We start from the raw sequence: 23,840 nt of genomic DNA on the forward strand, positions 1-23,840 counted from the left end.
CTAAAGAACAGGGTACAAATGCTATGAATGAATGATTAGGCCACTGGTTCTGTAATCTGTAGGCCGCCATCAAGGAAGCCCTCTCCACAATGACCACCAACATACAAAGAAAATAATCTAAGCAAGTTCTTAAAGAATGGGAAGGTCTCATATGGAAGAAGACACACCTTCAGCAATCAATGCTCAGGTTAAAAGCAGAGCCTCACCACCTTGAATTTCATCTGGTAACAAACTGGTTAGCAAGAGCAGCGACACCAGCCCACATGTTAGATGTTCTCTGTCACCAACACCAGAAATCACCTGCTAACACATTGTCTACTTAACACAAGAACAGCCCTGCTGGATCAGGTCAGGGGTGCCAACTATAGGGGGCCCCAGGGGCCTGAGCACCCACAAAAATTTTGTTGTGGGTGCTCAGAACCCACATTGCTGGACCCCTGACACAACTTCCGGTGCCTCATGAAGCACCAGAATTCACGTCTGAGGCCTTGCGAGCCCTTGGAGATTTTAAACAGCATCGGAAACAGAGACCTTGCAAGACAGGATAGCTCAGTTGGTTAGAGCTGACAAGAATGTGGTGCTAATAACAGCAAGGTTGCAGGTTTGATCCCTGCATGGGACAGCTGCATATTCCTGCATTGCAGGGGGTTGGACTAGATGACCCTCAGGGTCCCTTCCAACTCTATGATTCTAAGAGGGTTTCCATTTTATCTTAGAACAGTCTGTCCTACCGTGGCATTTGAAGCAATGTGTTCTGGTAAGTTTGTTCTTTGAAAAAATCTTTTAAAAGTCACATGCAAGAGGGTTTGAATCTCATAACAGAGATACTACGTCTAGAAGAGATGCTACTCAAAGACTGCCTGTCTGTCTAATAAATTTACTTATCTGGACAGACAGTTGTCCAGGCGGGGGCGGGGGGCTGGGTATGCTAGTCCACAGCAAATAGCAATCTGACATTCTGAGATCATGCATGTCCATTTACATACACCTATGCATGCCAGAGAGATATGACAGACATCTGCCACTCCGAGATGCAGATTCTAAGGAGTTGGAGGAAGGGACTCAGTTTATTGGGAAATAAACATTACAAAAAGAGATATTTGAATTTCCCTTAAGAACAAGAGGATTAACAACGGAGGTACCTTTAACAAGGATTATCCCTAACACCCCAAGATGCGAATAGAACACATACAGATGGCCACTATATATGGCAGGACAGGACAGAAGGTAGATTGGGATCTACCAGCAGATCTCCAAGCAACAAAAAGCTTTTGTCCCTTATGAAGAAACACTCTGGCAAGACCCAGGAATGGAATATTTCTTGGCAGATAAAAAGAATAACAACGTTAATGACCAAGATTTGCTTCTCAGCTGAAAGGTCTCCGAAGATGAAACTTTCACGTTAATTGCAAATTGTATCTCATGTTTTTATTTTCCATATCATATAGTATTTTAAATATGTGCATATCTTATCTTTTGCATCATACTGAATTTTAAACAAGGAAATGTTTTAATCAATCTTCAATGTTTCTATTGTTTGTATGCTCTGGGTCTGTAACGGGATAATAAATCACAGAATCATGCAAAGTCAGAAGAGACCACAAGGTCATCCAGTTGTACCCTCTGCAATGTAAGAATCTAGCTAAAGAATCTCTAACAAGATGGCCATCCAACCTCTGCTTGAAAGCCTTCAAAGAAGAGGAGCCTACTACTTTCCAAGGTAAGTCCACCCCATTATCAAATAGCTCTGACTGTCAGAAAGTTCTTCCTGATGTTTCTCCTTTCTTGTAACTTGAAGCCACTGGTTTGTGTCCTACCCCCTGTAGCAGTAGAAAACAAGCTGGCTCCCTCTCCTATGTGACGGCCGTTCAGATAATTGAATATGGCTATCATGTCTTAGAACATCAGTCTTCTCTCCTCCAGGCTAAACAAACCCAACAACCTCAACCATTAATGACTGACCAATTGACAAAAATCCTGCCCAAACCATCTAAAGACTAAGCAGGAGTAGTGGATTCTGTGACCTAGTCATGATTCGTGGGCTAAGCAAATGCCTAGAGGAACCCTGGTCCTTAAATCTATGTTCTGCACCTGTACACACACAAAGCACATGCATCACATAAAAGCACATCAGGCAAAAGCCACTATATGGGACCTGGTTCCAGTTAGTGGACCACAGGGTTCTAGTCAGAAAAACATAAAGGATTCCACAAAACCATATAGTGCCTGGTCTGGTCTGTGGAAGCTACTCCTCCGACTCCAAAAAAGGGAGGGAGAACGAGACACAGTTTATGGTATTCATTATTGATCTAATTATCTCCTTTATAACTCACCTTTCCTGCAAGGAGTTCAAGGTGACATGCATAGTCTTTCTCCTCCCCATTTTATCCTCAGAGCAACTCTGCAAGGTAGGTCCAGCTGACAAGTAGTGACTGGCCCAAGATCACCCAGTAAGCTTCGTGGCCAACTGGTGATTTGAACTCTGGTCTCCAAGGTCCTAGTCCGACACTCCAGCTACCACATCACAACTGGCTCAATATCTCCTCCAAACAGTAAACGAGGAAGATGTGGGTGTGGTTTCAGAAAAGAGAAAAGGGTCCGTGTTTCCCCTTAAATTTGTCAGGAACCACATTAAGTGTTATATGCAAACTCAACCCTGCTGAATTCATAGCCGTGACAGATGGCCTGGGACTGCAGAAAGGAGGCGAAAGGACAGTCTTGCCCTGTCCATTGGCCGAAGGAACAACAACCACTAGCCAGCTGTTTATTAGGCAAGATCGGCGAGAGAAGATCAGCTTGACCTGAACCAAATATAAATACATAATAGCTTAGCAGTTCATTGCAGTCTTGAACAGTTGAACCCTGTCCTACATATTTTGCAAGCTTTGTCTTCTTAGTCTGAAGTCAGATACTTATTATTATTATTATTATTAATGCTAAGGAGTTGCTTTGGGGGACAGTAACGTTAACATTTGCTGATATTTTGTGAGCACAGTATTATTTCAAAGTACCCTATGGAAAATGAATTACTGGTTCATTTTGGATTCTGTTCGCTTTTAGCTATGCTTTGTGTACATCTTATGGGCATTGAACTAATGTGACTTCAATCATACTCAGCTGAAGACTGACGGGTTGAAATTCTGCAAGATAAAGGTGGAGAGCTTCAAAGCTCTTTTTGCACTAGGTTTTCCTGGAGCAAAAATATCCTTTCAGCTCTCAGCCTTGTTTGGGGGGACAAGGCCCTCCTTGTCACGTTGGTTCTGGGATGTACTCACGAGATCTCACAGGGCTGTCTTGAGATCCCAGGAGATTTCACATTAGCAGGGCCCTCTCAGCACAGTCACTCTGGAAAGTTGAGATGCTCGTATGGAGGAAGGTTGAGTATACAGTCATACCTTGGAAGTCGAACGGAATCTGTTCCGGAAGCCCTTTCGACTTCCAAAACCAAAGCTCAGCTTCCGATTAGCTACAGGAAGCTCCTGCAGCCAATCGGAAGCAGCGTCAGACATTCGGCTTCCAAAAATAGTTCGCAAACCGGAACAGTCACGTCTGGGTTTGCGGTGTTCGGGAGCCAAAATGTTTGAGAACTAAGCTGTTTGAAAACCAAGGTACAACTGTACACATTTTTGTGCACATACTGAACCCCTGGAACCAAACCACAGCATAAAATACAACTGTACTGTAGTTATAGGGTGGAAATATGGGGTGGTTTTTTAAAAAAATATTTTGGTTGTAAATAAACTCTAGTACAGTAATAATTAACAATGAAAATGAACTGAATGGCAAAAAGTATGCAGCCTACAAGTGCTCTCAGCTGCTCTGAGCTCTTGGTTGGAGGGCAAGGAATTTATTTCTAAGTTTTAGGTGTTCTTAGTCCGCTGCTGCCCTGCTTCCATTGCATAATATTACCTGAATTAATTAATTGCCACCTGAGTCTCACTTCCACACCCCCATTGCTGCTGCTATTGCCTCCCTCCACAAATTACAAGTTAGGAACTATGTGTTTAAGTCTTCTTACTGTTCTTCTGTTACAACTGTCTTCACAATGGGGGTTATTCAGGTTAAAAAGAAGGGAGGAGGGAATCCTTGTACATATTATAGAGGTGAAATTTTAGCTGCTTCTGGCAAAAAAAAACATTCTAAAGTTCTCCTAAAAAGAGGGAAATGAAGTCATGTGAATATTTAAATTCAAATATGCAGAACGGGATTCACAGCCCAAAAGGAAGAAATGCATCACCAGAAGATACAGATTTTGCATTAAATCGGTGTGCTGATTTATAAGCATAGAGACAGATTTAGAATTGATTGCTATGATTTAAATAAAAATATGGTGAATCTGACCATGGGGAGTGGAGGAGACTGTGCTACCCCAATGCAGAAAAAAATGCCCCAAGACAAGAAATAACTCTAATACACTTTAACACCCAAAGGCTGTCTGTTGGTTGAAATTCCCATAGAAAATGAGCCTCTAGGAAAGGACATTATTAACATTAATAGTAGTGGTTATGATAATTTTATTATCATAATCATGAGCAATCTGTCAGTTTCTAAACCACCATCTCAAAGTGATTTAAACAAGTTAAAAACAGCAAGTGCATTTAGAACAAGACTAAAACCCTAACAGAAAACCTTTCGAATCAACGATATCTTTTGATTGTTTATAGAAAGTGCAGGCAGTTGGCGATTACAGGGATGCTATTCCGTAGGGATGCTATTTGCAAGTGAAGTGCAGGATGTATTAATCACCCTGTCTTCCGGTGGTTAGGGCAGAAAAATACTGCATTGGGATGAGATGGGTAAAGATTAAATAATACATGAGAGGTTCAGGTCTTTGAATAATCAAAGGAAGGGTGGGGAGCCTGTGGCCCTCCTGAAGTTGTTGCCTTCCAACCTCCATCAGCTCCAGCCAGCACTGAGAGTCACAGGTTGGCCTGATTTAAGGGTCCTAAACAAGAACCAAAAAGCAGAGTATTTAGGAAAACGCAGAGATTGGTTTTCCTGCATGAAAGAAACCAAAGGCTTCCTGAACTGTTTTTGAAGGTTGGTTCCGTAAACTCAGCCCCAATGCCCCCTGCCCTATAAAAAGCATGATTCAGAATAGCGGTTTGCACATTCCACTAAGGAAGGTAACAAGACAATGAAAATTCAGAACAGCAATGATTAATCGCACATTTATTCAAAATGCAATTGAAACTATTCAGTTTAATTAATTTAACAAAACTGATGAACTTGATCTGGTGATACCAGTTTTTCGAAGTCTGACAGTCACTGAAACCTCCAGCGCCTCCCTGCCTGTTAGCGCTCCCTGGGGTGTGGGTATGTGCTATTGCCCACTTGGGGAACCACTGAACTAAAGTGTCCAATCAGCTCAAGGACTACTGTTAGCACAACAAGGCATCTCCCTCTCTATGTCTCATGTTCCCTGCCCTGCATCTTTATTTTATTTCTTTCTTTATTACATTTATAAACTCCCTTTACCTTCCAAGGAGCTCAGGGTGGTGTAGATGGTTCTCCTCCTCCTCATTTCATCCTCACAAAAACCCTGTGAGGTAGGTTAGGCCAAGAGATGCTGACTGGCCCAAAGTCACCCAGTGAGCTTCATGGCTGAGTGGGGATTTGAACCCTGCTCTCTCAGGTCACAGTCCCACACCCTAACCATTACGCCACACTGGCTCCAGAGGACTGGAGGAACCCCAGAATAGATTTAGGAGGTGGGGGGGGGGAGAGAAGAAGTGGGAAAGTTCCGCTGTGCAAGGAGAAATCTTTGCGCCAACAGAACTACTGACTTAGCACTACCCTGACTTAGCACAAACCCAATTTATGTTTTTACGCAAAAAAAGAACCTAAGAGCAAAGTGCTCACCACTTTTGAAAGACACCATGCAAAATAGCGTTTTTTTCCTCCTCAGGGCTGGACGCCACCTTCTTGGCAAGTAGACCTAGACTACTACAAAGCTGCTCAACTACATACCAGGGGAGAGGATGTTTTTCATCTTTGTGGGTTTGAATGCCTCAAGCTCTGATGACCCTGAGCATCGGGAAGGCTCACTGCCTGATCTCACACAGAGTTAGGCATCTGGTTTAGGCAATTATTCATAGGTCTGACTTTCAGAGCAGAGTGGAAGACATGACTTTAGCTGTTAGTTGGTGGTCTCCAATTCTGGCGAACTTAGCAACACAACTGGTCACTTTCCTTCAAGATGGCGTTCCCGTATAGTTGTGCCATGCCAATCCTTAAGAAAAGTGATTGCTCAGAGCCTTGGAGCTACAGACCTACCAGTCTTTTAGATGTAGTCTCTAAACTATATAAGTTAACTAAATAAGTTACAAGAATGGGATAGGAAACAATCTGTGAAAAACAAGCAGGTTTCATGCAGGGCAGGAGTACTGTAGACCAGACTTATCAGCAAATTTGTGAACACACAAACAATCCAAACAAGTTCATTTTTATAGCCACTGTTCATGTTCATCAGCCTTTAATTTAACAGAGAGTGATTATAGCATAAACATTGATAAAATAATACTCTGGTTATTCAGTTACAACATCAAGAGAATTATTTGCCTTATCACGAGCATTTCTTATCAAGCAAGGAATGAAACAAGGCTATATTTTGGCGTAATTTCTAGTAACTATTAACTATTTAAATCCAGGTACAGTGGTACCTCTAGATGAGAACGGGATCCGTTCCGGAGCCCCGTTCGCATTTAGAAGCAAACGTAACCCGTGTCCGCACATTTGCGCGGGTCACATTTCGGTGCTTCTGCGCATGACGTGATTTTGAGCATCTGCGCATGCGCAAGTGGCGAAACCCGCAAGTAACACACTCCGTTCCTTCCGGGTTGCCGCGGAGTGCAACTCGAACACGCTCATCCCGAAGCACATTCAACCCGAGGTATGACTGTACGGCTTTCCCCTTCCTACTTTCCCCCTTCAATTGGAAATCGTAATTTGTCTGAAATGCTTTGGGCTGATGACCTGATCTTGCTCTCCTCGAACAGAACAGGCTTTAAAGGAACATTAACCAAATTTGGGCAACTCTGTAAAAGAAGATCAGCTGGCAGTAAACAATAGGAAAACTAAGGCCATTAGACATAGGAAGAAGGCACCTAAGTTCAGGTGGTCATTAGATGGGCATGCCCTTGAACAGATCCACATGATGAGAAACTCTTATGGGTGCAATTAAATTACTGCATGCCAGGTCCATACAAAAGGCGGCTAATTAATCAATACTGCTGTTGAGATCTTTGTGGCTAAAATCATACCACAAATGTTACGTGGGGCATAAGCTTGGGGAATAGGAGCCAAATCTGAGCTGGAAATTCTGCAGAATAAGTTTATGAAGCAGACACGGGGAGCCTTGAGCTTGGTCCTTCATTGATTGCAGCTAGAATCTGTTTAGCGTACATCAGATATTGTCATAGACTAAACAGCCTGGAACGCTAAGCTTTGCTGGTTGGAGCATTTGAAATGCTATTTCACTGTTATAATTTTTGTGTTCTTCCATGTAAGAGATCTATTAAATAGTACTCCTATTGCAACCCGCCCCCCCTAGGACCTTAGGATGATGGGTAGGCAATAAATAAAATAAAATAATTAATGAAAATAATAATTAAAAAGTTGAGCTTTTTTCTTTTACGGAAAACCTCAGAATCCAAAATTCCCCCCCCCCCCAGATAAATGGCAGCCCTAAATAAAAGATAGACAAAGGATTTGTAATCTCCCCATGCGGAAATATCTTAGTCCCCATGTTCTCAGGAACTGGATTTTGGATCATGATGTTGATCAAGACAAAGCATCTGTGGTTGATGCTTCCCCCCCCCCCCCCATCTGGTACACCTAAAATCAAGATCAATCATTCAAGGCGCTGTTATTTCTATTCACAGCTCCTCGGAGCTTTTACAAAACCTAGGTTTCGGCAGATGCCCTCAGCATATTTGGACAGGAGATACCTTGGAATCTCAGTTGCAGAATGGATATGGATATTCAGTTGTAATCAGATCTAAAATATTATGCATATCTCCATGCATATCTGCTTTTCTTTTATTGATTTGATAATTGCAACGAAGTGCAGACATAACAAAGAATCAAAAATTTAAGCCATTAAGTGCCGCAGCATGGAAGGACAAAAGTACAAAGCTATAGTACAGGTCCAAATAAATAATAAAGTATTAACTTATACAAATATTCCTTTTACAAATAATAAAGATTTATAAAAATAAAAGTATTATGCACCTATGTATATTAATATTATTCTCATTATTGAGAATAAAGATTATATATAGTCTTTAGGAATAAAATTTGCGTAAGAAATAAAATTTGCTGTTCTGCCCTTTCCATTTGGAGCCCAAAGAGAGATATTTATCCCCTATTCTTCAGCTGTATTCAGAATGTCTAGCTGATAAACACATTACACATTCGGTAGCTAAACTTGCACTGTCAAGAATTATCATGTATTATAAATCTTAACACAATGTTTTGTTACCCTTGCTGGATGGCACACATGGCTACTAATGGTTGTCCTGTGACTTTCTGCAACATGCATCTCCTTTAATTCATGCATTGCTTTAGAAACTATATAATTTTTGTACTGGAAATGCCTTTGGCTGTGTTCAATAAAGCTGACTGTCAGCGCAGCAGTAGCAGTAGCAGCTGGTGGCTCCCTTGCTCAATGGGAGGAAAAGGCACTCTGCATGTGCTCAGGTAAACTCTTTTAATATTCCCACTGGCTAGAATATTGGACACAATTTGCTGACTGGGACAAATAAATAAATTCTGGTCCAAGCTGGGCAGCAATCATATTTCTCATTTCATAGAGTCACAGAATTGAAGAGTTGGAAGGCCCCCAAAGTCGAACCCCCTCTGCAATGCAAACTTTTCTGCAAAGACAAAATTTAGAATACATCAACCAACAATCAGAAAGGGGGGGGTCCTTTCCTGCTGCTCTTCAATCTCTATTCAGAGGTATTATACAACTAATTTCAAATCATGCATGCAAACCAAAGCTTAAAACAGAGAAGCAGCGCAGAATTCATCCAGCAAAACCCCATCAATTGTCTACCTGCAATCTGAAAAATGCACAGAACTTTTGTTGATATTTGGGACAACTCACATGTCGTATCGTGAAGTGTAGAAGGTAACAGAGTCACTCCTGGATGGGAGAACACGTTTCTTCAGTGAAACAAAGCAGCCGGTAAGCCTAGGCTTACATTTCCAATCTTTGGAGGCACCAGATTTGGAAAAAAAACGCTCCATCATCAATGCCTGAGCCAAAAGCACAGCAAGAATCCTATAGACTCAAGAACACCAGACTCTTCCCTCAGCAAGTGAGGCAAGTGTGGAACCAATGTGGAAGGAAAATGCCTATGCGTCCATACAACAAGAGAGAGACAGACAGACAGAGAGAGATATCTCAGTGCCTCTCCAAGAACACATACCAAGGGGGATGTACACGGTCAAGGCAACAACTGACATCAGGCATGCGCCTTCCCTGTACTCCTTTTGGCGAAGGCTAGAAGCATTTTTGTTTAGGCAAGCCTATCTAGATATGTGGAATGCTGAAATGCAATTTAGTTATATTTCAGCTCAATCGTCAATTTTAACTGTATTTTGAATTATTATTTTTGTAAACAAACAAACAAACGAACGAACAAACAGATGCTTGCAACTTTGTCCCATGTCCATTGTTTTAATGCTTTGTTCTCCTGTAGAATGCTTAGAGATTCTATTTGCTGTCAAGAAGGCAAGAGCCAGTGTGGGGATGAGGACCTGGAAGAGACCAGGACTCAAATCTCACCCACCTACCCACTTGGCCGTGAATCTCATTAAATGAGGGGCAGAGCCATGCACACCACACCTTGAGCTCTTTAAGAGGAAAAGGTAGGATGGAAATGCAATGAATAAATGACTGAACTAATTGTTTTATTTTAAACCCTACTCAGCATATCTGGACAATGTGTTTTGTGTGCTTCTTACATTGATCATAACAATAAAGATTTGAAGACAGAAAGGATAGTTTGTTTATATATCACATTTAGATCCCTTCTTTTTTCCTCCAAGGAGCGAAAGGTGGCACACATGGTTTATCCCCCTCCTCATTTAATGCCCACTACAATCTTGTGAGGTAGGTTAGGCTATAAGAGGCAGTGACTGGGGCTCCATGGCCAAGTGGGGATTTGAACTCTGGCCTTCCAGGTCCTAGTCCAAAACTTTAACCACTACGCCACACTGGCTCTTAAAGGTTTGAAGGTTGGGCCTAGAATTCCACCGAACTGGCAAATGGATCTTACTTAAACACTAGCAATGGGAGAGCATCCTCCACCAACCCTGAGGCAGCAGGCCAAATTGCAGTGGTGGGACAAAGGGAGGCTATGTGGCAACAGAGGGGAGTTGCTAGAGGCTCTGGAGCAATAACTGTGAGCTGCAGCTGCCCCCTGAGAATCTGCCTCACACTATCTAATGAGAGGGTTGGGCTTGCTGAACACACCACCAGGTTCTAATTCAGACTATATTCAACGAAACCCTTGCTCAACCATGCAGTACACCACAAGAGCAGCCACAGAGAGCTGACAGCATCCTGCTGCAGAGTGTGGTTTCTGTTCATGGAGAGCAAAAGGGAAAGGCATGGAAGAGGGTACCCTGGAACATTTCCCAGAATCCTCTGCAATGGGCAAGCATTCTGTAGTGAATAAATTGATGTGGCACTTGTGCCCTGGGGGAAGTAAGTTTGAAAGCCACAGACATCCACAGCAGGAGCCATAGCTAACTGAGGAGTACAGCGTCTGCTCTGCATGAAGAAGGTGCCAATTCAATTCTCAATGGGATCCCTAGGTATCTTATGTCCAACACCCAGGAGAACCGCTGCCACTCAGTGTAGACCATACTGAGATAGACAGAGCAACCATCACAGCTTTCTACAGTCTATTATTTTAGTTATCTGCTTAACTTACAAATATAACTGCACTTTGTTATCAAATTCCAGGATAGTTTACAAAGAAAAAACCCACTGAAACAGTAGTAAGCAAAAATCACAAATACTGTACAACATTCCCATAGTAACCTCCCTGCAACAATGCCAAACAGAAAACATGTCACTCAAGAGGCTGGTAAAAAGATGAGCAAGTGTTTGTTTATATATATCAGTCTCTAACAAACTCTAAAACATACTCCAGCAGGGAGCCGGAGTAACAAATGTGCTACACCAGCAAAATATTTTTCTCTGGTTGCCACAAGATCTACACTGGTAGTCAATAGGAGCAACCAAGAAGGAATGATGCACAGATCTAAGTGAATGGGAAGCTTGACTGAGCTGACTGCTGCTAGCTTGAGTGATGACCCAGTAACTGCTATGTAAAACCACCAGCGGGAGAATTACCACTCTAGTAATCTCTATCCTGGAAGGGTCAGGCCTCTCACATCCCTTTCTGCCTACAGCACTTTTCAGTGACAGGTGCAGCTATCAGGAAGTCCTCTTGCTCCTCCAGCTGTTTTTAAGGAAAGCCAGTTTCACATTAGGACGGCTACTGGCCACCATGATGGCCATGTTTTGCCTCCAGTGTCAGAGACAGAAATGCTTCTGAATACTAGTTCCTGGAAACCACAGTAAGGAAAAGGGCTTTTGAGCATCTGGTTGGCCACTGTGAGAACAGAATGCTGGACTAGATGGGCCATTGGCCTGCATCCTGCAGGCTCCTTATTTTCTCTTGATTCCCATTAGCGAAGTACAAAACCGAGACATCACCTGAAAATACCACAAGTTCCCAAGGATGGTTTGTGCAGACAGGTAAGGAAAAAGCTGAGAAGAAATTCTCAAAAGCGCCAGCAAAATACAGTAAGCCCACAAGTTATGTGCATTTAACTTGTGTGCAATCAGGAGTTATGTGTGTTGCAAGAAAAATTAAAAGGGGGTTGACAGGGTGCAGGGTTCCAGGAAAAATGACTTTGGCAATCTGGCGTGCCACTGAACCCAATGTGTCTTGACTATAAGCGATTTTAGCTTTGGGCGTTGTCCTTGGAACATAAGCCCGGTGTATGTTGCGGGCTTACTGTAGCTCATTCTGGGCCCTTTGAGGACCTTGGGCTGATTTGCTCCCTTTCTTTGGTTTCGTGCATGAAAGGCAGGCTGCTTACCTGAAAGATCCATATTCAGGAGGATGCTGGTACCTCATCAGTGGCCCGTCAGCTCGGCCTTGCTGACCCAGGCGGTGGTCGCTGTAGAAATGCCCGGGGTCCATCTGCTTACAGCTCATCGGAGGGGTGGGCATGTTTTTGTAGGGGTACTCGGGAGGAGGCCCCCTGTGCTCCATCCCTTTCATATTTGGCTGGGGCGGGGCTGTCACAGAGTTCTTGTAGAAGTCGTTGGTCTGCTGGGAAGAGAGCGGGGAGAGCGGGGCGCTTGTGACGGGCGCGTGGGCCTTCACACCACTGGTGGCCAGAGACAGCTGCATCAGCCTCTCACTCAGGGAGCGGACGTGCCCTTGCTTTAGGTCCTTGAGTCCTTCGTCCTGGTGGACCTTCCCAGGGCTCACACGCTGGACTGTCGGGCGCCCCTCAGTCCTCATCTTCTGGTTGGAGACCCCCGTCACATAAAATGCCGCCCCAACGCTGGCGTGCTGTTGGCCCCTGAAGTACTGGGACTGGACTTTTGCTTCCTCATAGGTTGGGAGGTCTTCGCTGTTCTGGAGCCTTGGGGAGAGCTGCTTCTCCATGACACTGTTGTCCATTTGTATTTCCTGGCCCTGGGGCTCCTGGCGGGCAACATGGGCTCCGGCCTGGTGGTCCTGAGGGCTCAGCCCTTCGCTTGGAGCCCCTGGGCTCCCGTTGCTGGCGAAAGTGGGTGCGTTGCCCGTAGCTTGGTGGTGCAAAGCGAGGAGGTTGCGGCTGTCGTTTGGGTTCCCATATCGCAGCTGCTCCTGCAGCAGGCGCTGTAAAACTGTCGTGGCCGTTTGCTCGTCTGAATTCCTCATCTCAACTGCGAGGCCTCGGGGGTGGAATGCGAAAGGGGGCGCGCAGGCTGCCCGTGACCTGGAAATGAGGGAAAGAAAAGAGGGGATTGTTGGCCTACATGTTGAGTGAGAAAGGTGGAAGTTCGGAGGGAGAAGGCAGAAAACCCCATACCTTTCCTTATTCAGTGAGTGGGGCTTAACAAAAAGATTGCCATTAGCACCTTGGGACCAGTTTGTCTATGAGACTGCCTTACCCTGACTGCTTCAATCTGTGGCATTAGCACTATTACGGGCGCTGCCTGTTCCACATTTGCAAGAAATCAATCTTTTAGTGTTGCTGGACCTATAGTCTGGAACTCCCTGCTTATTGACATCAGGCAAGGCACTTTCAATGCACTCTTTCCAGTGCCTGCTAAAAACATTTTTGTTTAGACCTACCTGTGCAGACATGTAGAATGCTGACACACGTTTTAATCTGTTTTTCATTTATTGCTGCTTTAATCTTTTATATGTTTATAAGAGGTTTTTTTTTTACTGTTTTTAGTGATAATTTTATTGCTTTGTTCCCTTTGTAAACCACGTTGAAGGGTTGTTGTGGGGTTTTTTTTTTAAATAATCAAGCCATGTCTAAATTTTGTGAAATAATAAATAAATTCAGACAAAGGGATTTATCTGAGAAGGTGGTCTGAAATAAGAGCCACAAGGAGCGTCAAGAGACTAGCCATAGGTTTGATTGCTAAAATACAGACAGCGTCTATACTGTCAAGTTCACACCATCATGTTGAACCATGGTTGAAACCTCATTTTCAGACATGGCTAAAAAATTCCCACTTTGCTCTCTCTCCCCTCCCTCCCCCCGCCCACTGCCACAACTCCTGCTATGTTGCCAGGAAAAGGGACAGAGTTCATGGCTGTGCGGTTTCTTTTAGAAAAAGCAAACTTCCAAGCAGTAAGCTCCTTATTTGCTCCTTGTTTGGAGAAAAACAAACCAAAAGCCCAAGTTTGGACATCGCAACAAGCTAGTCCACTGGTTCCCTAACAGTTTTGGCCCATCAGCCCCTTGGTTCCAATAAGCTGGTGCCCATTCCCCACCAACCTTACCTTATAAAGAATGTTATTTAGAATAGCGGTTTTCATGATCCACTAAGGAATATAATAAGATAATAAAATTTGGAACAGTATCAGTTACTTGCACATTTATTCAAAATCCAACAAAAACTGTTCCGTTTAATTGATCCAACCAGACCAGGGGTAGGCAACCTAAGGCCTGGGGGCCAGATGCGGCCCAATCGCCTTCTCAATCCGGCCCATGGATGGTCTGGGAATCAGCGTGTTTTTACATGAGTAGAATGTGTCCTTTTATTTAAAATGCTTCTCTGGGTTATTTGTGGGGCCTGCCTGGTGTTTTTACATGAGTAGAATGTGCGCTTTTATTTAAAATGCTTCTCTGGGTTATTTGTGGGGCATAGGAATTCATTCATTTATTTATTTTTTCAAAATATAGTCCGGCCCACCACAAGGTCTGAGGGACGGTGGACCGGCCCACGACTGAAAAAGGTTGGTGACCCCTGAACCAAACTGATGAACTTGATCCAGTGACAGCAGCTTTTCAAAGTCTGAGCGTCATTTACACCCTCAGCGCCTCCTGCTGTCCCCTTGCCTCTTAGAACCCCCTTACATAATCCCACCTCTACCAGGTAGTGCTACTGCCCCTTCGGGAACCACTGAACTAGACTCTGACTTGTTTCCTGGCAGCAGCAGGAGTAGAGCACAGAAATGATTGTTAAATGTAAACAAGGTGGAGAGCTTAACACTTTGTTTTGCACTGGGTAACCCATGAGGAACCAGAGTGAAAACGGATTCTAAGCTCTCCGCCTTGCTTGCTCGGCAAGACTTAATTTGTACACAGGCTCTGGGAGAACAGGGAATTCTCTATTTCTAACCCTCATTCACTAGTTGTGGGGCAGTTCCAAAGGCTTGCCTATATGCAATTTCTGGGATCGTATGCTAGAAACAATTAGAAATGTCATCAATCAATCAATACCAAAAAAATGTTATATGGTTGTATAAAACAATAGAAATAAACCAATCTAATTTAACAGCTTAAAACTAAGCAGGAGAGGGAATAATGCCTAACACAGTAAAAATATTTTTTTTAAAGTAATATACCAATCATCCACACTCTCCAGAGGATGCAATTATTTCTAAGAGTTTGTATCCAAGATTAAATCTTCAAAGATCCAGAGGTCATGGCCACTAAAAAGTCCCCAGTTTCTAGCTGTTTTCTGCAACTCAGGAGCACCCCCTTGCAACCAAGTTGAGATTTCCTGCTACGAGATTTGGGACTCTCCTCTGGTTGGGTAGAAGAGCCGAAGACAGCCTTTCAGCCCACTCTCCAGAAAGCCTTTTGATGTGCTGAAGAGGAAAACTTTCAATTGTTGTACGATTTGCATAAGCAAGCAAACAAACTGCTTGCACGCAGTAAAATGGACTACTTCTCTCTTGGGCCAGGAGCAGGAGGTGAGATCTGGCTGATTTTCACCCCTTAAATCACTAACTTTGCAGGTAGCAACTGATGGTATCTTCTGGGGAATTTCAGATAGTCTCTCAGTGTGAGACCCATTGAGGTTTGCAAGTTTTACTTGTGGACCTCTTGCTGTGCTGGCTGGTTATTTAAGGGGTTTCTAATTGGTTCTGGTTTTGCTTCTCAAAACGGCTCTAGCAGCAAAGCAGTGCCTCTCTTCTCTTGCTTTGGCTTTCATTTCTTCTAATAATAATATTTTTGCTGGCTTCCCTGCAGAATAACGGTTTCCCCCCTTTATTTGGGTTCTGCTGCATCTCTCTTTTTTCCCCTAGGAATGCAGGGCTGGGGAGAGCAGACTGAAAATTATGACAAAAAAGGAAGATTTCCTTTGGGTTTCCTTTCCTGATCCAATAGTCACCTTTGACTGGACTTAACTGTCCAGGAGTCATTTACCTTTACCCTTTCTGTGTACCTACCCATTCTGAAGTTTTATTTTGTGTATCTGATGGTGTGTTTGGTATGGAGCAGGGAGTGAAAGTAGGGTAAATATTCTTATATCTTGAAATAGATAAGAAAACCATTCTGGTTTAATTCATCGTTCCGGTCCTATCCATCTGTGATAGTGAGTTAAATTTACTGGATGCATGTTGTCTGCTTTTTGAACCTAGGTTTGCAGCATGAGACACGGCATCTTTCTAGTCCTTTCTGGAGATCACAGAATCATAGAGTTGGAAGGGACCCTGAGGATCATCCATAGCTGTCAACGTATCCCCTTTTTAAAGGGGAATTCCCTTATTCCGAATAGGATTTCCCTTAAAAAAAGGGGAAAGTTGACAGCTATGGGATCATCTAGTCCAGCAAAGTTTGCTGATGACACTAAGTTGTACAGGGTTGTTGTTGAACTAAAAGAGGCTATGAGGCGACCAAAAGAATCTCTCCAAACGGGGTGAATGAGAATTAAAATCACAAAACTAGTTCAATGTTAACAAGTGTAAAGTGATGCCTGCTGATTCTAACATTACATATGTTACTGAGGTCTGAGCTGGTGGTGACTGACCAAGAATGACATCTTATGGTCATAGTGGATGGATCAATTAAGATGTTGATCCAGTTGTGGCAGCGGTAAAAAAAAAAGGGGGGGGGATTAAAGTTTAGGGATCATTTTGAAAAGGATTGAGAACGGAACTGGCAATATCATAACCGCTTTATACAAGTCTATGGAGCAACTGCTCTAGAAATACTGTTTATAATTCTGGTCACCACATCTCTTAAAGGATATCATAATGCTGGAAAAATTTAGAAAAGGGCATAAAACCTCAATCCTGTTGTCGTTACTCTTGAATATCACATTTCCAGAAGGCATGGATTGAAATATTCATCTTCTCTCCCCTCCCCTCCCAAGGCATACAAAGGAGAAATTTATAAGATGGTAGCTGAATGGGAATGAGATGCAAAAAATACGGCCAGTGATAATTACAGCTTAATTGTATGTTCAATAAGCGGTGAGATCAAACATGGGAGAAGTGGGGGGTTTTGGGTTGTGGAGAACGATACAGCTCCTTGCCAAGGGTGCAAACAACCCTCGACATGCCTCTGTCACTGAGTTCAACTGCGACTTAGCTGTCCAAAACCATGTGTAGGTTTATCACATTATCCAGCTTCTCCAGCAAAGTATCCCTGGATCTTTCATATATACAGGGATAATTGAGAGACCTCATGGATTGACCTCCATAGAAATTTTATCAAACAGGACCGTGCCACCATCATCACAAGAAAGCCAAAACACTGCTGGGATATTTTAGGAAAGATTTCAAAACAATATTGTGAAAAATGAATAGGCTGAATGTGTGACTCTGCTCCTGAAAATATTTTAAGAACCAACTCCTGGATCTGTTGCTAGGGGGAGTATTAGAAAACAAATTGCATTCCATTTAGCAAATAAATTAGTATTACACACTACTGTAATGATAATAGTGCTACCTTCTTATAATCGGTTTATGGATTTAGCACAAGTAATACATAAAATATCATTGTCATATCAAGTAGTGTTTCTTACTAATCTAGAACAATATGTTACACCCACACCAGTATTTATAAATATTAATTATTCAAATGACTTGTGGTCGGCACCTAAGGCTGAATCCCATTTATGTTTGTCCAATTAACAATTGCTATGAAAAATGTGATATTAAAAATGTGTCACTGCAATAAAGCTTTGCGATACATAAAAAAGAATGCCAAGACACTGCATTTTAAAAGCTCACTCTGAAACCCGGTAAGGGAGGGCAGTGAAGAGCTCCTGGCTCACCCCTGCTCCTTCTGCCTGCGGTCAAACCTATCTTACCGCGGTTGGCAAACTAAGATACACGCATTTTCCAACAGAGATTTATACAGCCACATGAAAGCTGCCCACAGTTATCTTCTTGCTTGGAAAAGATTGTGGAGGCCTTTGGTGTACCTTAGAAAACAAACTTAAATTGGCGACTCCAGCCTTGGCTCTTGCAGCATGAAGTGGGAGTTTTGGTATGAGAGATGACGATAGTCCCTCTTTTCTTCCTTAGTCAATAGTGGCAGCGTATTTTTGGGTCCCTTGAAATTTGGGTTAGCTTGGCAATTCCTTGACACTTTAGAAAATTCTGAAAAACAAGAAATGGTAGAAACTGATTAAATAAGGCAGTATTAGAAAACAGCTACTAACTTAACTCTGGAGGCATGGTGAGATAGGCTATGCAACACAGCCCTTATAGAGAAATGGATGAAGCATCTTAGCGTGCTCAGGAACACAAAGGCCAACGGTGATTTTGAAACTGTATGGCCCCTGGCCCATGTATATTCAGTGTGCTGGAAAGGGCAGTGCTGCCCCCCACCCACAGCTGCCCACAGCTTCCTCTGGGCAAATCTGTTAAGACAGAGAGTAGAACTGTAGAGTTGCAAGGGACCCTGAGGATCATCTAGTCCAACCCCCTGCAATGCAGGTATATGTAGCTGTCCCATAGGGGATCAAATATGAAACCTTGGCATTATCATGGTAATGATATTTTAGGAAAGATTTCAAAACAATATTGTGAAAAATGAATAGGCTGAATGTGTGACTCTGCTCCTGAAAATATTTTAAGAACCAACTCCTGGATCTGTTGCTAGGGGGAGTATTAGAAAACAAATTGCATTCCATTTAGCAAATAAATTAGTATTACACACTACTGTAATGATAATAGTGCTACCCACATTGTCCCACATTGTCTTGTGGGATCCTCTCTAGCAGGACCCGAGTCACTGGTGAGACTCTGTTCTTTCTGCTAGACAATGGAGACATTTAACTGATGTGATCCACTCTAAACTATTTAAAAATTTAATGTTTGGCTGCATTTCTTACAAGGTATATGCATGGAATATTTATTGGGGGTTAGGGATAACATGTTTATGTTTGTTACGTGTCCTTTTAGAAACTGAAAAATGAAGTTAAGAATTGTTGGGATTTTTTTTAAGGAAACATTCCTACTTTCATCTACTACTACTTTCATTTGATAAGACTGCATCCAGTTTTGACATGCTTGATTAAAATGATGCATTAAAAAGATATTACTTTAAGCAAAAGGAAGTGCAGTAAACAGCACCTATTTCTAGGTAAAGAAGCACATTTTCTTCTTAAGCTCCGACCCTAAGCGAAATAAAACTGAGCAGATCAGAATCAGTTAAAATTACAATCTAAGTAAGTTGAATGCTGCCAATGTCAGTGCTGACACAAATACAAACGTTTCAGGTTGCGTTTCTTCATGTTACGGACCGCCGAAACCTGGAAGTACCGGAATGGGTTACTTCCAGGTTTCGGTGGTCGCGCATGCGCAAAAGAGCTAAACCGCGCTTTGCGCATGCGCAAAAGTGCCAAATCGCAACCCGCGCGTGCGCAGACACGGGTTGCGAACACTGCGGGTTGCGAACGTGCATCCCGCACGGAACACGTTTGCAACCTGAGTGTCCACTTTAAGGCGCAAGAGCCTTTCCGGACCCCCCCCCCCAGTGGCCCATAGCACCCCAGACGATAAAAGAGCTGACTTCAACGCTAGAGAAGCACGTTATCTGTAGGGCAAGGGGGCTGGTCTCCCAATGATAACTGCATTAGCCTCTCTCCATTGCACTTAAATTATTAGCAGTCCAGCAGAAAGAACAGAGTCTCACCAGTGACTCGGGTCCTGCTAGAGAGGATCCCACAAGGCATCTTGTTGGCCATGTGAGAAGAGGATGCAGGACTAGATGGGCCACCGGGTATTCAGCAGGGGTTCTTCATACATAATTACGGAAGCCACCAGAGAGTGCTCTTATCCTCAGATCCTGATTGTGGACTTCTCATTGGGGCATTTGGTTGGCCACTGTGAGAAAAGGTCGCTGGGCTAGATGGGCTATTGGTCTGATCCCACAGGCTCTCCCTCTGTTCTTATGTATTTGTCACTTGCAACCAAAAATGAAAGCTATGGGAACAGGCAGCCGAGCCTTGTGCGACAGAGGTTGTTTTGGCTGGCAGGAGTGTGTGCATGTGTGTATGCAAGCATGTGATAACAGCAGCTGTTTCTGCAACGTGAAAGGATTTTGGAGCATGTTGTTTGTATGCATTTGGTCTTTGGAGGAAGAGCTGGTATTCGGGGGGGGGGGGTTTGAGTAGAGGAGATGTGCTTTAATTCACCAATCCTCCTAACACCCTACTCTTCTGCCAAAATTGATCAAGGATTTATTACAAAACTCTCTGTGTGTGTGTGTGGGGTGGGGTGGGTGGGTGTAATTGGGTTCCATAACCCATTTGAGTTGGACACCCCTTCTCTACATTCTAGCAAATTGTGAGGAACAAAATCAGTAACTAAAGGACATAGGTTGAATGACAATATGCCATTGTTTTATTTCTTATTCAAATATTGAGGGAGACAGTCACTCAGCACCACCAGTATATGCAAATGCCTGGCTCATTTAAGACTTTACAGAAACTGTTCTGAATAATGATGGAACTCTGAACTATAGATATGTTATAAAGCAAGATGAGTTGGCAGAGGAACTGAGGGAGGGTGCCAAATAGCATCTTGGAATGTTTTTTAAAAGCAGATATAAAAAGTAGATATTGCAATAACAATTATTATTTCACCCAAGTTCAAGTCTTTATTTGTGATTAAACACACAGAGAATCTCTATTGAGCCACTGATTGTATGGATTCTGTGGCTAAACCCAAGAAGATAATCAAATTTAAATTGGTTAAATAAGAAGCGACATGACAGAAGTTTATGAAATTATGCATGCCATGAGAAATTCGGTAACGAGACAAATTCATGGAGGAGAGGGCTGTGGGTGGCTACTAGCCATGATGGCTATGCTCTGCCTCCACAGCTGGAGGCAGTAATGCTTCTGAATACCAGTTGCTGGAAACCACAGGAGGGAGAGCTCTTGCACTCAAATCTTGCTTGTGGGCTTCCCATTGGGGCATTTGGTTGGCCACTGTGAGAGAAGGATGCTGTAGATGGGACACTGCCTTGAACCCGAAGGTTCTTCTTATTTTCCTAAAACAAATCTCCTCCTGCTAGATTCAGAAGGATGTACCAGTGTTTAGCACTCTGCTGCCCCCCCAGATGTTTTGGACTGCAATTACCATCAGCCGCAGCCAGCACAACTGCCGGGAAAAGGCTTCCTAAAGACATCTGCCAACAAACATTCCAGCAAAGGTAAATCCAAGTCTTAGAACAACAGAAAAGCAGAACCTTTCTGGCATGTTTTACAAGGAGCTTACTAAAACCATTCTTACTTCAGCTGTCCATTTTTAAAAAAAAAAAATGCCCAAAGCCACTCACAACACAAACATAGTTAAAATAACAAGCAGTGAAGGGAAATACAAGGAAAACGGGGGGCGGGGGACAGATTCAGACTGAAATACAAAGACTAAAACCTTAACAGAGCAGCTGGTCAAATATCTGCTGTAAAAGAAAAGTCCTCCTCTTGCAACAGAGGACCACAAGAAAGGAGAGCCAGGCAGGACCCACTAGGAGAGTGGTGGCGAACCTATGACACGCATGCCAGAGACAGCACTCAGAGCCCTCTCAATGGGCACGCGCGCAGTTGCCCCAGCAGGGCCGAACCAGCCTTCCCTCACTCAGCACCGGGGCCGCCAGAGCTGGAGGAGGGGGTGGTTGCTGTTGTGGCAGCGGCAGCGGAGGGACCCATCGCTGGTGGGCGGCAGGTGCCTGCTTGCTTGCTGCCCGGCCTGCCTTCACTCACTAGGAAAATTAAGTGTGGCACTCAAAATGGAAGTTATACTCAGAACAGAGCATGTTCGGCTTCCGAAAAACATTCCAAAACCGGAACACTCATTTCTGGGTTTGAAGTGCTCAGGTTCCAAGTAGTTTGAGAACTAAGCTGTTCAAAAACTGAGGTACCACTGTATTTATTTTTCCCAATTTGAACTGTATTTATTTTCCCCCCAGTGGTGATTTTCTTGAGTCAATATGAGAGTATCCCTAAACATTTTTTTAGAAAAATAGAACTGAGTTATACCATAAAATTATATATCAATGGAAAGAAAATTTAATGAAGAATGTAATGCAATAACTTTTATGAAGGATTATTTATTAAAACAGCAGTCATAAAGAAGAAACATGAAACACACAGAAAAAAAAAAGAGATATACAGGTTAAATTGCCATGTTGGCACTTTGCGATAAATAAGTGGGTTCGGAGTTGCAGTTTGGGCACTCAGTCTCTAAAAGATTTGCCATCACTGCACTAGGAAGACAGTTCCACGGACTTGGAATGGCCACAGAGAGAGACCACATCCCAAACAGACACACTGCTCAGATGCTGTTGGGATGCAAAGGGCAGCCTTTCCAGAAAATCTTAAGGACAAGTTCATCAGGGGAAAGAGAGTTCTTGAAGCACACTGGTCCCAAGTCATTAATGATTCAAAAGGTCATAGCCCGCATTTCAGATTTTGGCCTGCAAACAGACTGGGAATCAGTGTAGCTGTGGCAGGAAGCGAGTCACAAGCTCTCCAAAACTGGCTGTAATCAGCATTCTGGACTCCTTGAAGTTTCCAAAGGTAGCCCTACTTAAAGTACAGTATGACTGAATCTCACACAGAGGCTCAGTTCCTAGGGTTCTGTATATACATGAAAATCGCATATACCCAAACCCTTGGAGCTGCCCTGACGCCTAGTGTGGGAGGGAGAGAGATAGCTCTCTGTATTCCCAGAGCTAGCACACTGAGCAGGACTTGCCCAGCAAGTAGTGCAAAGAGCTTAAAACCTCTTTTCACACAGGGTGAGCCCAAGCAGACCTGGTGCAAAAACGGCTTTTAAGCTGTCTACTTTGTGCAATTTCATCCAGCACGCATGTGGCTGAAACTGTGTAGGTTGAATGCGTGTTAAATGCGCAGAAGGTGCAATTGGTTGATGTGAACAAAGGCATGCGTGTTACCATGCCCATGACTGCATCCAATGTTACATTCCCAGGCTGAGCACCAACTATGGTCAGAACAGGCTGTTCACCTCGGCAAGGAGACTGTTTTGAAGTGGGGAAGGCAGTTCCCCAACAGATTCTATGCAGTCACCTTCAAAGACACACACACACAGGCCAGATGGGGTACCTGAATAGAGGAATGCAGCCGTGACAAAGTAATCTGACTCCACCTTTCCAACCTTCCTCCCCCTAGCCTGCTGAGGTACCACAAATCCTAACGTGAAGGCTCCTAAGTCCTACTGTTAATTGCTTCTGCCAAGCTGTAAGCAGCCCAAATCATTTATTTTTATTAGAAATAAAGAGGGGCTTTATTTGTATTAGACAACGTGAAAGTCTATTCGTGCCTCTTCGCTGCCATATTCTCTCAGTGTCAACTGGATAATCCCATTTACTTGTTTCACATGCTGTTGTTTTAAACAGACAGACACACATTTCTCTGTTCTCCAGAGTACACTTTGGTCGCCAAAAACATCCCACAGATCCTAGTTTTCAATCTTAAAAATCTATTTAAGGGGTGGTGGTAGAGGAGATTACTTCATTGGGTGGGATCATACGAATAAGCCACAATGCCCAGGAATTCCTCTCTCATGCTGACTGGGATGATTAAGATGACAAAGACTGGCTCCTGATTGTGTGACCAAGTTCAAAATCAATTACCTCCAAAGTCATCACCATTTTCTGCAGGCCTAAATTCCAGCAATATTCAATCAATCGACAGCAACAGCACAATTTTACCTGCCTGCATCAGTCCAAGGTACGCCTTAGTGTAATGACCCACATGCTTAAACGTCATGCCCTCACGCAAGCTTGTAGTCCCCAACCTGATCTTATCTCTCCTCCATTTTATTCACCATCCTATTCTTTCATTCTTATTTACTTATTTTTGCTCA

The 23,840-nt window shown here is 43.3% G+C and overlaps 1 protein-coding gene across 8 annotated transcripts in view; it reads right to left on the minus strand.

The window, feature by feature from the left end:
- Window positions 1-23,840, minus strand: part of AMOT (angiomotin) — a 69,225-nt gene that overhangs the window by 23,227 nt on the left and 22,158 nt on the right. For all 8 annotated transcript variants that reach the window (XR_014543831.1, XR_014543832.1, XR_014543833.1 and 5 more), the window contains 2 exons: window positions 17,924-18,101; window positions 12,127-13,020 (listed from right to left, as the gene is read on the minus strand). Coding sequence is in view for 5 of the 8 variants with exons in the window: in XM_083596320.1 (XP_083452446.1) it covers window positions 12,127-12,962 (836 nt within the window). In the remaining 3 variants the exon portion in view is untranslated. The remainder of the gene's footprint in view (window positions 1-12,126; window positions 13,021-17,923; window positions 18,102-23,840) is intronic.

Source organism: Podarcis filfolensis, assembly GCF_964270895.1.
Source record: "Podarcis filfolensis genome assembly, chromosome: Z".
Taxonomy (NCBI): domain Eukaryota; kingdom Metazoa; phylum Chordata; class Lepidosauria; order Squamata; family Lacertidae; genus Podarcis; species Podarcis filfolensis.